The sequence below is a fragment of the Haliotis cracherodii genome, unplaced genomic scaffold, assembly GCF_022045235.1.
Source record: "Haliotis cracherodii isolate W230 unplaced genomic scaffold, xgHalCrac1.p SCAF_7, whole genome shotgun sequence".
In the NCBI taxonomy this organism is placed as follows: Eukaryota; Metazoa; Mollusca; class Gastropoda; order Lepetellida; family Haliotidae; genus Haliotis; species Haliotis cracherodii.
Genome location: NW_027266330.1, coordinates 19,939,301 through 19,956,055, shown reverse-complemented (window position 1 = coordinate 19,956,055; position 16,755 = coordinate 19,939,301). Strand labels below are relative to the sequence as shown.

At 40.9% G+C, this 16,755-nt stretch overlaps 1 protein-coding gene across 1 annotated transcript; it reads right to left on the bottom strand.

Annotated features, from left to right (window-relative positions):
- Window positions 1–1,822: 1,822 nt before the first annotated feature.
- LOC139448213 (2-5A-dependent ribonuclease-like) lies at window positions 1,823–2,908 on the bottom strand. Its single transcript, XM_071229732.1, has one exon. The coding sequence runs from the start codon at window positions 2,906–2,908 to the stop codon at window positions 1,823–1,825; it is 1,086 nt and encodes a 361-aa protein (XP_071085833.1).
- Window positions 2,909–16,755: the final 13,847 nt, after the last annotated feature.

The window sequence follows — 16,755 nt, the reverse complement described above, 5'->3', positions numbered from 1 at the left end:
TCGGAATATATTTTCTGATCATGCAACCTCGGAAAGGATAACACGGGGTATTCCGAACGACAGTTACGGACTGATTCCGGCAAAACCATCGTCTATTTCTCGCTTTAATGGAAGATTGAACAGAACAGCATATCCTGTGGGAAGTACTGCTTTAAATCTCGGCAATCTATGAGACATTACAGAATGTTCTTTTGTTTAATATTTAATCGAGAACTCTGTCAATCTTGGCCGCGCAGCTCCATAAAGCTGCTTTTTGATTGGATAATGCCGACTTTATGCTAGCCATTACATTGAACGGTCAAAGTTCGCGAAATTTCGTTCTGACGTGACCAGAGGGGTCGGGTTGCGTCCGCCTTTTCGCGAGCACCTGGTGTCGCTGTTTGATAGTGATTCACAGACACATGCTCGTCGTGCGGTCGACTCTGCTTTTGGCAGATATTTCATGTGGGTATGGAAGTCGCTTTTGAGTAATGGTATGTCCTCAGACCTTTATTCAACCGTAGCGGGAACTAAGATTTCATTGAGATTGGTTCTACCCGAGAATGATAAAAACGGATGACACATGGACAGAGATACAATGGAATGGCCAAATGTGGAATGTCCACGCAAGACACATACAGACAATGCCATGGCCTTCTGACCCGGATGAAATATACCTGAACAAACGTTGTAAAACATACCAATAGAGATTAACAATGACGAAATGCCCAACTTTACTTGTTATAGTATTCTATATCATGCAACTATGCATATTAACAACGGACAAATGCTGCAAACGGTATTGACATGCCCCAGGGTCACATTCTGAATATTTGTATGATGACGTCACAAGAATTATACCATAATACTGTTGTGGATTTGGAAGGACTTGACCTGTGTTTCACCTGAATTATCCCCCTTTGATCCTTTCACTTTTCATCCTTGATTGACTTTATCCAGTTATGAGCTATAACCAGGAACAGAGTGTGTAAAAATATCTTCTATAGCTCTGTATTCACATGCCATATGTCTTTATATTCACATGTCTTCTTTGTATTCACATGTCCTATGTCTTTGTATTCACATGCCCAATGTCTTTGCATTCACAAGCCATATGTCTCTGTATTCACATGTCATATGTCTTTGTATTCACATGTCCTATGTCTTTGTATTCACATGCCCTATGTCTTTGTATTCACATGCCATGTCTTGATATTCACATGCCTTCCTTGTATTAACATGCCATATGTATTTGTATTCAAATGCCCTGTCTTTGTATTCGCATGTCCAATGTCTTTGTATTCACATGCCATATGTCTTTGTATTCACATGCCATATCTTTGTATTCACATGCCATATGTATTTATATTCACATGCCCTCTTTGTATTCACATGCCATATGGCTTTGTATTCACATGTAATGTCTTTGTATTCACGTGTCATATGTCTTTATATTCACATGCCCTCTTTGTATTCACATGCCATATGTCTTTGTATTCACATGTCATGTCTTTGACATGTATTCACATGCCATGTCTTTGTATTAACATGCGCTATATCTTTGTATTCACATGCCCTCTTTGTATTCACATGCCATGTCTTTGTATTCACATGCCATATGGCTTTGTATTCACATGCCATATGTCTTTGTATTCACATGTCATGTCTTTGACATGTATTCACATGCCATGTCTTTGTATTAACATGCCATATGTCTTTGTATTCACATGCGCTATATCTTTGTATTCACATCCCCCATTGCTTGAGATAATATCTGTTTTGCACAATCCCACTGAAACATAAATACTGATGCTGATATTCAAACATTCACATAACATTTCCATTAACAATCCTCCGGAGAGTCCGCTCTGTTTGCTGGGTATACCCTCTTACCGCTAGGTATGCTGGGAAGTCGACTGGGTTGAGGTAACGTGTTGACGGGGGAGGGACTGCTTGCATTTGGGGCAGAGTTCCGGGGGGTAATAGGAGTCAAAGGTCGCCTTGAAGAGGTTGGCTTGTGAATGAAGTCTAGATGGGCTATTCCAGGAGTTACGATTTCCCGTGGGGAAATCGGGAACTGGGCATTCGGGGAGTTGAGCAGCCGTTGATAAATCCCACTCGTGTTCTGAACTCTCCCTGGGATCGGGGAAGTCAGTTCGACCGATGGTGACAAGAGAACCCTTCGAACGAGATCGCTGTTTTGTCTCAAAAATGGCGACGCTCTCATTGATATGGGGTTAATCGGCGTCCCTCCTGGCCTCGGGGAGAATCCGTATCGGGAGACTAATCGCTGATTAAAAGGGGTATTCGTCCTCGTCTCATCACGGAGAATGTCAAATAACGCTGATTTATCTTTCACGCATGTGTCTGCGCATCCTTCCTGCACCAAAACTTTGCACACGTCACTTAACCTCAGTTTCACAGCCAATTCAAGGGCAGATAACCCTTGTTTGCTGACAGCGTTAATCTTGAGCACATTTTTCGTGTTTGCGTGATTTGTAAGTATTCGAATTCCTGAGGCATTGCCACTGACAGCAGCGTGCATGAGGGCTGTGTAACCTTCCCGGTCCTGTATATTGGCATCACATTTCTTGCACCTGATTAAAAGTCTCACAGAATCGACCTTCCCCTCCTCCATACAGGCGTACATTAACGCGGTTCTTCCCTCCGCATCCTGAGCATTGACGTCACTTCCGTAACGTAACAACAAACGTACCACGTGAGCTCTGACGTCATCCTTTGGGAGAAAAATAGCGTGAATTAAGGGTGTTCTCATGCACGAGTCGCGAACATCCAAGTCCTCAGTTTTGGACAACAATGAGCTCAATCTTTGAACTTTTCCGTACGAGATGACGTTAAAGAGATTTTTGTCCTCTTCGTTGACCGGAGAGATGATTTCGTAATGGCCTGGCTCTTCGTTCGCCATCATGGCATATACCTGCAAAGAAAAGTCCTGATTGATAATCAAAGCTTACTGGAATAATGAAAAACACAGAACTATATACACCACCGATTCCTGAAATTTCAAATATTTCTTGATTATATGGCTCAAATCATTGATCTAATCATTGAGCCCAACCCCTCCATGGTCTAGTGGTAGAGCGTCTTCCCGGGGAGCAGACACACGCACGCGCACACGCACACGCACACACACACACACACACACACACACACACACACGTGCGTGCTTGCACGTCGTTATATAACTGCAATATGGGGGCGGTCGGGTAGCCTCGTGGTTAAAGCGTTCGCTCGTCACCCGGGCTCGATTCCCGACATGGGTACAATGTGTGAAGCCCATTTCTGGTGTCCCCCGCCGTGATATTGCTAGAATTTTGCTAATAGCCGCGTAAAATCAAACTCACTCACACTATAACTGCAATATATTCCTGGACGCGACGTAAAACCCAATTTCACCTCACCTCACCTCACATACAGAAACACAATTATGCATTATCTGCATGGTCGTTTAGGCGTCGCAATTCGCTGTGCAATGTCTCGTTCCATCACAGGGGTGACAGAAACCTATAATCGTGGGTTCCAAACCCTGTTCGCCCTAAATATAAATAAATGTGGCGTTGAACAACAAACAAAGAAAACACATTTTGAACAATAATTGAATATTGATTCATAATGTATTTATCACTGCTTCAAGACACATACTACTCAAACGGTGAAAGGACTATAGTTAATCTGTCGTGACTGGCGCCGCTCTCCTACCCAGAGTTCCATGCGACCAGCATAGTACCTCTGCCACAGGCCAGCGCCATGTGACGATTCGTCACATCTTACACAGTCCATTCAAGATATTGCATATGTTTTTCATCTGTTTCATTTTTGACAAGTCTACATTATCTAGATAAACATATGTCATAGAATGGTTAACTTTCATCGAGAAAACATCCTAAATCGTGAAAAACTATTTCCATTTGTGTAGTTATCCTATGTTTACATTGGTTGTACGGCTCCACGTGCTGTCATCGAAGCCCTACGGAGAGCTAGCGATACTTTCACTTTGATGTGTAAATATGTATTGTCATGCAACCCACCGTCGCATTTGTATTCGCATATATATATAATTATGCAAACCAATATGTAAAGCACCCGTAAATACTTGCATTATTCCGTTCCTTTCTGATTTCTGATAAAGCGCGTTTGTTTACAAACAAGAAAATTGTCCGGTCACGTGATATGCAAATTAGCCTGTGTCAGTGGTGTTATGCTGAGTCACCACTGCACCAGAGTGGGGCCTGGCGGGTATTGCAACACACACCCTTCCAGTAATGGGTGTTCTTTAACTTGTTTTAAGCAGTATATGTGTATTTTCCTCTGCAAGGAGGAAAATCCAACAGTTTCTTTTCGAACCATGACACATATTGTATCAGGACATTTAGCATTTTCCGTAAAATATATTCTACTTTAGGCAAAACTATTTCAGTGTCTATTTCCGTAAGGCTTCTTATTCGTCCTTAACTTGACTCGCAATGTCCCAGAATGATAGGCTACCAAGACCAAACAAGACTGTTCTCGATAATTTCAGAGAGATTTCAGAAATAAATACATACGTTCTCTTGTAATGCTGTACGCGTTTTAAAAAGGCCATATATTTAACGTCCCCATCTTGGGACGTGACAACCTATCTCATTAACAGGAACCACCAAACATCATTATACAACGCGGTGATTCTAAACCTGTTTATTTCCGTACAAAATTCATCAATGATGAAATAAAAATAGCATGATACATCAAAACATGGTAATACTTTCCTCACAACATTTAGAAGAAAAATACTGTTTGCGGTTGTTATTGAACATTTGAAACCCGTAAATTTCGTTTGCTGGAAGTTAAAACTACCCATGACCACGGGTTTCACCCGTAAATCTGAAAATACCTAACGCGAACATGATATTATCTTCCTAACAACATTCTTTATTACACAGTATCTATGTAACTATCCGTACAACAACCAAAAGGTACACTGGTTTCATCCGCGGGACAAAATCATAATATAACACTGCAATGTTGCGCATGTAACCCAGAATGTTACGCCCATACAAAAGGTACATTGGCTTCTATGTACCTGTACTGGGCGATCGATTTTATGCCATCGAAATCCATTAAACATTTACAATCACCTACTGTCAAAGCACACCTGTAATTAAGGTGTTCCTACACCTGACAGCTACACCATTCAGCGACATGCGCAGGACGGCTCAGTACCGTCGAGTTTATGTCGGCACTTGTTCTGATGTTTTCCGTTGTGATTACGTTTGATCTTGATCAGTGATGTGTGGAAGTAATAGGCTTAGGCCGCCCTGCTTGTCTGAACACAAGGTATGACTTAATGTTAAGCATGACTGATGGACGAACGATTTCTTTTTATATAATCAAAAGCAATAAAAGCAATAATCAAAAACACTCACTGAAGACCAGCAACCTGAGTAATTGTATAGTTATGGAAGTAGTAATAGTAGTAGTAGTAGTAGTAGTAGTAGTAGTAGTAGTAGTAGTAGTAGTAGTAGTGGTAGTAGTAGTGGTGGTGGTATTAGTAGTAGCAGTAGTAGTGGTAGTTGTAGTAGTAGTGGTAGTAATGGTAGTAGTAGTGGTAGTAGTAGTAGTAGTAGTAGAAGCAGTATTTGTAGTAGTAGTAGTTGATGTCGTAGTAGTGGTGGTAGTAGTAGTAGTAGTAGAAGAAGCAGTAGTAGTAGTGGTAGTAGTAGTAGTAGTGGTAGTAGTAGTAGTGGTGGTATTAGTAGTAGCAGTAGTAGTGGTGGTTGTAGTAGTGGTGGTAGTAATGGTAGTAGTAGTGGTAGAAGCAGTAGTTGTAGTAGTAGTAGTAGTAGTTGATGTCGTAGTAGTGGTGGTAGTAGTAGTAGTAGTAGTAGTAGTAGTAGTAGTAGTAGTAGAAGCAGTAGTAGTAGTGGTAGTAGTTGATGTAGTAGTAGTTGATGAAGTAGTAGTTGATGTAGTAGTAGTGGTAGTAGTAGTAATAGTAGTAGTAGTAGTAGTAGTAGTAGTAGTAGTAAAAGCAGTAGTTGTAGTAATAGTAGTAGTTGATGTAGTAGTAGATGTAGTAGTAGTTTGTTTGTTGTTTAACGCCGCACTCAGCGGTCTGTAAATAATCTCAATCTCAGCTCAAGCGACACAAACGCAGGTTACAGATTAAATATAATATACAAGCATTACTAACGCGACACGCGCTGTTGGGCTACAGATAAATTGATCCTTCTTATAGAAAACCTCGCAACAGTATATCCACCGATAAAAGGCCACGATAACGTCTCTACCCTACTCAAAAGCTGGGAGGTATTAATACCCCCGAATGGCAGAGTTCAATCTGATATTTTTGTGAGGGTCTTTGTCATTGTGTCCTAGGGGGCATCACCAGATCTCAGAATGATCACATTTCTCCAACCGGTAAAGACAGTCTGGTGTGTTTGTTTACAAGGGGCCTGTTTGGAATATTTCTGTCCTGGGCATTGTGCATGTTTTAGCGGGGAATCATAGCCCTGTTGAGAACGCAGGAACTGAAATGTCTGTTGATTAACATTTCCTTCACGAAGGCCGTACTTTTATTAATTCATTGTTGATGGAATGCTGGGAATGCGTTACATATAGATCAGTTCGGTCAAAATCAAACATTTGCTCAAAATGTGCAGTTTGATATATTTTGGTTTTACTTGGTGTTAAATATTTTGGTCAGTCGGCATACTGTTTGAAAATAAAGGCAAATACCTCTTTAAGTTTTGGGACCCGTTTCACAAAGCGATCTAAGCGCTAAAAGTATCTTCGACAGGCGTATTGCTAAGATCGCTTTCTGGAAATGGAGAGAGTTTAGTATTTTTACAGTAACGTATGTATGTAAACTTCTGAGAAAGCGTATTCCGTTCTTAAGATGTTAGCTGTAATAATAATAATTCATTTGTATGGTGCTGCGCATTATTACCCCAATCAATGGATCATTGTGCACCAGAATTTGATTCTCAGCTTCTTGGGGAGTACACACCCCAACCTGCCTGTCATTATACCGGGTACCCATGCACCCCTTTGTGAATCATATTTCGATCAAGGGGACACCAAATGTCCTACATGTGCTTCAGTGTGGGGCAGGACCGAAGCCCTTGAAATTGCCAAGCTGTCGAACACAGTTACCTATCCAAGGACAAAGGCTGTTCAACTTCAGCAGACTTGCAAACTCTGGGCTGTGCACAGGAGCACGTACTACCGCTACACTAAGACTAGACAGCCAGAAAACTCCAGATTTATCTGCTGCATCGCCAGAAATATGTTCCAAAGTCTTATGGCCATTTCCAGTCTATGTATCAACGTTGCAATTGATATTGAACCGAGACAATCTCAGTGTAATCAAATGTATCATTAATTGCTATAACGTATGAATTAGTCAGACGAAGTGGATTTTGAACGGTTTAGTACTTGCTCCTTGTGTCAAAGGACAAACAGTATATATATATATATACGTTAATCACACCCACAGCGCGTTTGACAAATATCGTTCTTACCTTATAACTTAGCAATTTCCCCGATATATATAATCCTCATATTCCGTCATAGCATGAACTACTGTTTAGAATCGCGACTCAAGAGATTTCATTAAAGTCAGAACATGGTAACCAGCTATCAATGGCTTCTATATATTCTGACGTCCGGCACACCCTTTCATTAATACGTCCGGTATCATTTTTATCACGCGATAGCCTCTCGACTTCACACAGCTGCAAGGTATTAATTCTTAAAGAAGAACAGCCGAAACTGGACAATATAGCTATTTATAGCCGTGTGTTCTCACTGGGAGATGGCAGGTGGGACGTTATGACGTCACATCATCACGACATCCAACAAGATACTGAGGATGATCGATGTCACCCATGGGCATTCGGGTACACTCGGCATATTCCGTAACGTGGAATATGGGATTCTGTATCGAGATTAGATATTTTTTTTCAGCTGCAAGTACGAAACATGAAATGTTTTTACTTAAAGCTATGACCCAGAATTTGTTTTCAAATAACACCTTGCAACAATGGTTTTTGGGCAGGCAGTTTCTTTTGATTTCAACAGTCTGAAGAATAATTATTTTGTTTCAAAACGTTTTCGGACAATTATGTTTTTCGATAAAATCCCAGGAATCGTGGTTTAATGTAATGTCTTTATCAATTTGTTCCCAAAATATCGCCCGGGAGGAGCCGTTTTCTTCAGCGTGACGAGCGACCGCTTTTACCACTAGATTACCCCACCGCCCAGTAAGTTGGTTGGTTGGTTGGAGTGACTGGAATCAAGTCTAGAATCCAGTCCCCTTTTATCAGTCAGATTACAGAAAATATCCTTAAAAATGGTAACTTAAAAACGAAAAGGTTATGGTAATATCGAAAGTTGTCGCTAGAAATTAAAGAAACAAGCTTGGTATTAATCAGACACTGGACAAAATCGATCTAAAATATATTTTACGTTCAGGCCATAAACAGTGTCCTACGAAAACTGTAAATATTTGAAAGACTTTTCTTGATTGCCTTTCTCAAACTTAAATATTTATCCAGGAAATTCTACATAAATATTCAGACAAACATGATCATTTGTACAGTGTTTCCAGATATTTTGTTTCAGGATAATCGCCGTTATTGTATATTTCCTTAACGAACTATGTACTTTGTCGAACTATTCTCACGCGTATCCTTATATCAAGTTACGTATTGAATACCCCACGCCAATCATGCATGTCGTGGAATGACCCACTTGTGTACGCGACACTCTACTACTTTTCAGAAATGTTGTGGTCATCCTTATGGCCGTGATCATCGCAAACAATGCGCATCCTGCCAAAAAAGGTAATCTAGTATCATTCTGTTTTGTTGACGTATGTCCCAAAATTTCGACGTAAAACGTGTTCATAAAAAAAATCAATGAAAATCAAATAAGTCTCTTCCACGACAATATGTCTCGCAAATCTTTTACAATGATGTTCAGCGCGGTTGTGTAGAAGTTAACATTATAATACTTTTCATTCATTACAAAGTTTAACTTATTATTCTGTATTGTAAATGAACCTACCTGCTCGTTCAGCGTTCCGCGATGAACTACCGGCAACTACTACCTACACAGACTATCAGATAATCTATTTCTACCTATAAAAGATGGCAGGTGACTGATACACACATCCCTGTGGAATCTAGCTCCAAGAATACATCTTGCTTGATTCGTGGGGCCAACGTGGGGGACATGTTGGAAAGATTGAAACGACACGATATCAGCGTTGATGCATGCAATATTTATTTAGTCGTGTAGCATTTGTCTCCCTTAGTATCATTCCGAATCTTACAAATGTTTTATACGAGTCGAACTAATTTAGCAGCACAGCTGTCGTTGTCCCTGGTTTTATTATACATATTACACACTTGCCCCAGTTACAAACAGTATTAATTGAGAAGGAGGATGCAATGACTTAAAGTCCAATTTTTCTACGCTTAGACAGAAGCTTAGAAAATATTCTTTCAGATGTGTTAATAAAAACTTGATAATATTAGCAGTATCTTCTCGAATATTCCATCACCATAGCTACGGGAACTACAGACTGAGTCTTAATTTCCACTCCTTGCAGTTATGCTTTGTTTGTTTGTTTGTTTGTTTATTTGTTTGTTTGTTGTTTGTAATTTGTGTTCGTTATAACCGTAGTTCGTTATAAGCATATATATAGCATAACTACAGCAAATGGTCGTTATATCCGTCAGTTCGTTAAAAGCGTGTTCGTTATAAGCGTAGTTTACTATATCTTCACAGAAGAGTGAGGGTGTTGCCACATTGTAGCTCACCATAGATTTTGGTTTTTGTTTGTTTGTTGTTGAACGTCGCACTCAGCAATATTCCAGCTACATGACGGCGGTCTGTAAATAATCGAATCTGGAACAGACAATCCAGTGATTGACATCAGGAGCATCGATCCACGAAATTGGGATACGATGACATGCATCAACCAAGTCAGCGAGCCTGACCACCCGATCCCGTCAGTCGCCTCGTCCGACAAGCCTAGTCTTTTACCGCAGGCATGGGTTGCTGAAGACCTATTCCGGATCTTCACGGGTCTTGTAGTTATTCCTCACAGTGAATGCATGAGTCAGCGAGTCTGGTTTTATGCCGCTTTTAGCAATATTCCAGCAATACCACTGCGGGGGACACAAGAAATGGGTTTCACACATTGCACCCATGTGGAAAATCGAACCCGGGCCTTTGGCGTGACGAGCGAACGCGTTAACCACCAGACTACCCTACCGCCCGGAGTGATGAAGTAAATGTGTTACTGCGAGTGTGTGAGAGAGAAGGTAATGTGCGAGTTAGTTAGCATGCAAGTGAATGAGTGAGTGAGTGTGCTAGTCAATAAGCAGTATAGCATCAACGGGCACGAGTGCACCACACCAGTGATGCACCTATTGAGAATCGAACTCCGATCTTCACCGTGACGATCGAACGCCTCAGCTGACGCTTTAGTTCTTAACATGCTACCAATTTTTACTTTATTTACACGACCCGTGAAGAATCTGGGGTAGTAAAGGTCTCCAGCAACCCATGCCTGCCGTAAGAGGCGACTATGCTTGTCGTAAGAGGCGGCTAACGGGGTCGGATGGTCAGGCTCACTGACTTGGTTAATACTTGTCGTAAGAGGCGGCTAACGGGATCGGGTAGTCAGGCTCACTGACTTGGTTAATGCATGTCATCGTATCCTAACTGTATCGATCGGTGTTCACTATGTTAATTACAGACCGCCATCATAAAGCTGGAATATTGCTGAGTGCGGCGTTAAACAACAAACAAATACTTTTACACATATAAGGAATCAAACCTATGGGTAGAGAAGCGTCGCTTGGTCAACTGGGCAACACGAATCCACTTGTGTGTATGAGTGTGTATAATCCTTGCTAGCATACCCAGCTAGTCGGAGCTTAAGAGATTAAGCCTAAATACTATGATAATCTGGTCGTACTCGCCTCGTCAGAGATGGCGTCATCTGGTAGTTACAGATCCATTACATATCCCTTTGGTCATGTTAAGAGCAAACCAGAGCAAAGTCACTACGCCATAAACAAATCCATAGTTTTTTCCGTATCTCTAGGATCTGAGATGTTTTATTGTTTCAGCAAACGTACCAGCACGAGGGAGTACATCCGACATTGGCGAGGGAGTTACATTTTACAACACATCGGCAATATCGCAGCCATGTGGCAATGATACAATACTAATATATACAATTCGAAATATGAAATCTGTCAAACAACCAGATTATCACAGTGTTGTATTTAAAACTAGGATGCCAACGTAAAAAATATTTCTAATAACAATATATTATAAAAACGGGGTCATGAAGCACCAAAGACCAAAGTACACGAGAAAGCATCGGGACTTACGGTAATTCTGCTACCTGCATGGACCCCAGCAGGATTTATACCATTCCTCAGTTGCTGGCAATAGTCAAAATTAAAAGAATTATTCTACGATTAAAACAGGAGTAGGAATATGCGTACGAATTATGTGGTCTTACATACCCTCTAAGGGAGACAATTATGGCACACTACGACAACGGCCTTTTGGGATACACAGCCACCAATAATTACGTTACGTATTCTGTTTAAACCAGCGAGTGAGTGAGTATGGTTTTACGCCGCTTTTAGCAATATTTTAGCAATATTCCAGCAATATCACGGCGGGGGACACAAGAAATGGGCTTCACAGAATGTAACCATGTCGGGAATCGACCCGGGTCTTCGGCGTGACGAGCGAACGCTTTAACGACTGGGCTACCCGACCGCCCCCTGTTTAACCAGATTATATGAGGGGGTTTTAATGGGCCCCATATTATTGTAAGGGTAACGCTATTTTTCAGGACCCGGTTGTATCAAACTTTAATGATGCATTAACGTGTCATTAAACCTTCATTAACTAATGTATCATTAAATCCAGTTGTACTAACGTTTTAATGACGTCGTGGTGTCATTATAGCGCGTCATTAACTTAATGAAGGTTCTGGGGCATCATTAGCGTGTCATTAACAACAAACATGGCCGCGAACATATTGTTTGAACGCTTAGGACGCACAAGGAAAGACCGTGTTTTCAGAAAACGAACTCAACACCTCGAATCCATGAGCGATGAAGAAGTAAGGGCACGCTACCGTTTTGGGAAGGCAAGCATCAGATATATCTGCGATCTTGTGAGAGATGAATTACAGCCCAAATCTGCAAGATCGCAAGCACTAAGTGTTGAACTACAGGTAAATGTCGTCAATAGAAACTCAGCTAGTTTGAAATAAACATATTATTATAGCGCCAAATTTATAGCGGCAATCTTTACAATGAATCAAACGCACTTCTACGTGGGTCAGCTCACTGGTCTGTGTTGGTAAAGTCTTATGTGCAGCCTAATGATACCAACCTTGTAAATATATTTCACAATAGAAAGTAATGTAAATTCATGGATCCCTTTCACTTCACTCCAGAAAGATACGTTTTCAACTTGGCGTTGTCAGCCATGATCAATTTCATAAGGGGGAGTTACTCTAATGACTTAAAGTAAATGTGTCGTGCACACTGAAGAGAACAGTTTTGCGTGTTCGATTCCGGCCAAAAGAACCTTTTGATTAATTAAAGCATGCACATCTTATATCAATAATTAACACTTTACTTAGTGAGACATAATGAAAACGAAGCCAAATAAATAACAAAGTGGATATAAGTATTATGGAAATATTTGAAAATTTGTCAAACCTATCATTAGCCTCTGTATAATCATTTTATCAGGTTCTGGTAGCCCTACGTTTCTTTGCAAGTGGAAGTTTCCTACAAATCACTGGCGACACAATAGGGATAGACAAATCAACAGCCTCACGAGTTGTGAGGAAAGTTTCCCTTGCCATTGCGTCTCTTGTGCCCAAGTTTATTACCTGGCCGTCCGAGAGGGATATAGGCGACATTAGAAAGGAATTCTACAATACATCTCGATTTCCTGGAGTGATCGGATGTATCGATGGGACACATGTACGGATACAAGCATTATCATTTGCAGAAGCCCAAGGTCTTCCATTAACTGCCCGACGAAGGATGCCCTGAAAAATAGCATTACCGTTATTATTGCTAAAATGGATTGAATTTGTTTTCAAATAAAAAGAAACAACAATATCAGTTTTGAAACATTCACTGCAATCAACACGAATGTCACTGACCCACTTTTACAAATATGGAAACGTCATAGAACAAACCAGATGGCGACACTATCGAACGTGACGTCACCAATCCCTATCCTATGACGTTACCTAACAACCGGCGTCATAATGGCCCGTCGTCAAGTAATATGAGGGCATTATCAAGTTACAGTGGCCCGCTCATTTCTGATAACATGCGGGCGGTTTAATGATAATTCTATCCAATTTAGCTATAATACATTTGTAAATTGTCAAATTAGTCAAACATTTTTCAAATGTACAAAAAATGTACAATGAAACCCAGCACTTTCAGGAGGATTTACTCAAATATGAAGGCAAAAAACATGGTGAGAAATAATTAGGAGATAAACCTACTGTGTTTTGAAATTTGATGTAGTCCCACTGTAGAATAGATACCTCTTTACTATAATTTGGAACCGAGCGCTTTAGCGCGAGGTTCCAAATTATAATAAAGAGGTTTCTATTCTACAGTGGGACTACATCAAATTTCAAAACACAGTAGGTTTATCGCCATTCTACCATGACGGCAATAACGCTTTGAAAACGGCGCTCTCTTGCAACGCGTAATAACACAGGTGCACAGGTCCGCGATCTTAGAACATTCCGAAAAGTGGTCACAGGTAGTTATATATGTAACAAATATTACTAAAGTTCAAGATTAAAAAACACCAAAGTCGTGAGTAGTTCATAATAAGTGTTCAAAACACATAGTTTTTCAAACGAAGTTGACAAATAACACTCCTAACTTATCCAAAGAGAGATGTTTTAATTTCTTTCAAACTGTTGCACACTATTGAACACTGTGGACTGGCTGTCGTTTCTCGGAAATTTGTGAGAGCGGTCATTTCTTGGAAATCGAACATGCCATCATTTCAATTGTATGGGTGACGGGTAATAGAAAAAGGTTTTAAAATGCTAAACGAATATATTTCTACAGCAAACTTTATGAATTAACATTCTAATATACAATTTAACATGTCTAAGAGTTATTAGTTGGATAGCAATTACCCCCAGTAAACAATAATAACATCAAAGTAAATGCCTCTCCACCCCGAACTTGGATGTGGCAGAACTTGACCTAAATCACGGTTACTCACACCTCACAGCTGTCAATGGCTGACAATCATGTGTTTACATTAACTTGATCTAGTTAAAAGAAGCAAGATGACAACCCCGATCTATGATGTGGTTCGACATTTACCTGTAGATTTACTGGGATTGATCGAGCCTGCTGGTACATCCATATGATTACCAATGGAACCGAGTATGACTGAACTGCCGCTGTTTAGGCTGCAGACGAGCCGGATATTTTGAAACGAGGAATCTGCATGGTGTGACCTGTCAATTTCAAGATTTCACGGATCCAAAGCCAAATAGTGACAGAACTTAGACATTTCTGGTCAAGAAATAGAAGGTCGTGTATAATTTTCATAATTGTGCGTGTTCTGAAATGAATTTCATCAAGTTTTATAAGCTGTCACTTCAGTTGGGACATTGTTTTCGTGGAATTTCGAAAGGGAGTGTTTTCTGATGCACTTTCAAATCCCCTCCTGCCAAATTCTAACGGTGGTGGTTGACGGAGATGGTAATGGATATCGATCAGAAAAAGGTTTGTAAACACCATGTTGTCATGAATAAAATGTCTTCAAACACATTTTATTATGTTATATTTTACTTTCATTGTCGGTTGTTTCAATGAGGAAATAGCTTAAATTGTTCCGATTCTGGTCACCATAGAACATTTCTCTAACAGTTTCATAAACATTTCATTTATATGCAAAAGATATGCCTTCGTTAAATCTTTTAATGTCATCATCGAAGCAGTCAGGGTTGTGGCCTAGAACGCCCCAAACATCCGATATCAAACTACCGTATTTCCTCTATTTGACACTATACGCCGTCTATTAATTTCGCGAGAGCCCTTGACTCGGCGTGTATTAGAGACCTGTCTGGTATTAGAGACCAAGCGTGTATTAGAGGAAATATAGATATGTTTTACAGTTCATATGGGGGTGATCGATCGGCAGCCATTTTCTGTGAATCGATATGTAGGCTATCTATGTATTCATACGCACGTTTTTTTGTGTGAAAAGGCTTAATATATTTGAAAGGGGTTTCCGTAGCAAAAAGGAAACCTCTTTTTAACCAATCAAAATCAAGCATTCATCAATGTCATGGTAGAATACTGTTTACACCGCTGGGCAAACGAAAGCCTCCGTCCATGTTTGATGGTGGCTACAAATGAAACAAACAAGAAATGCTTGCTCGATGGTGATCATTTGATATAGGGGCGATGGGGTAGCCAATAGGTTAAAGCGTTCGCTCGTCACGCCGAAGACCCAGGTTCGATTCCCGACATGGATACAATGTGTGAAGCCCATTTCTGGTGTCCCCCGCCGTGATATTGCTGGAATATTGCTAAAAGCGCCGCAAACCATTCCCATCACACACTATTTTAATACAGGTGTCACCGTTCTGTTTTGGGTCATGACTAGTGTACGGCGGCTGTTTGCAGCCTCTTGAGGTTTTTATAACGTTAAATTTGTGCTTTGGGGGTTAAAAATGATGTGTATATCTTTTAAAAACTGATTTGTTTTATTTCTGTTTCATTACTTTTTTCCCATGATAAGCTTTTCTGAATCATGCGACATGATTTGAAAATACAGTCCACTGTTTTCACGATACCGCGCTGGGTTCTTGCGCAGGATCATGGCTCGGACGTATGTATTATTTATTCGGCATTGCTAAAAGCGATTCCAGCTGGCGCGAAACCATCCCGTGACTGTAAGTCGGCCACACGTTCTGATCATGAATAATATATTGCCACCGTAACATGTTCATCATTTGAAGTAGATGTAAACATCACGCAACAGCGGGTCGACTGAGGCAAGGCTATAGTGCAGTTCGGGTACAGGTGAGGTGAAATTGGGTTTAACGTCGCGTCCAAGATTATTGCACTTATATAGCGACGTGCATGTACGTGTGTGTGTTTGTGTGGCGGCTTGTACTAGTCCGGACTGATGCCGATTTATAGTGCTAGCTCACTGAGATACCATGCCGCAGTTTAACATGAATACCCGACTCAGACACAGTATACTGACTCCGAGCCGACCAGTCCTTGTTTTAGCCCCTTAATGCTGAGTGCCAGACAGGGTAACAACAAGTACCATCTTTTAACGTCTTTTTGGTATGACGCGGCCGGGGATCGAACCCCGGACCTTCCGCTCTCCGGGCGGACGCCCTACCACTAGACCACGGAGTCAGTAGTACGGGTACATGGCTCTCACGAGTACAGAAAATTTACGTATATGACGTGAATCATATACTATTGTTTGTTCTTTCAGTTCAGCATGGGGATGTCAGGTAGCCTAGTGGTCAAAGCGTTCGCTCGTCACGCCGAAGACCCGGGTTCGATTCCCTACATGGGTACAATGTGTGAAGCCCATTTCTGGTGTCCCCCGCCGTGATATTGCTGGAATATTGCTAAAAGCGGCGTAAAACCATACTCACTCACTCAATTCAGCATGGACAGCCAAGTCGTCGTAGATTTCTAT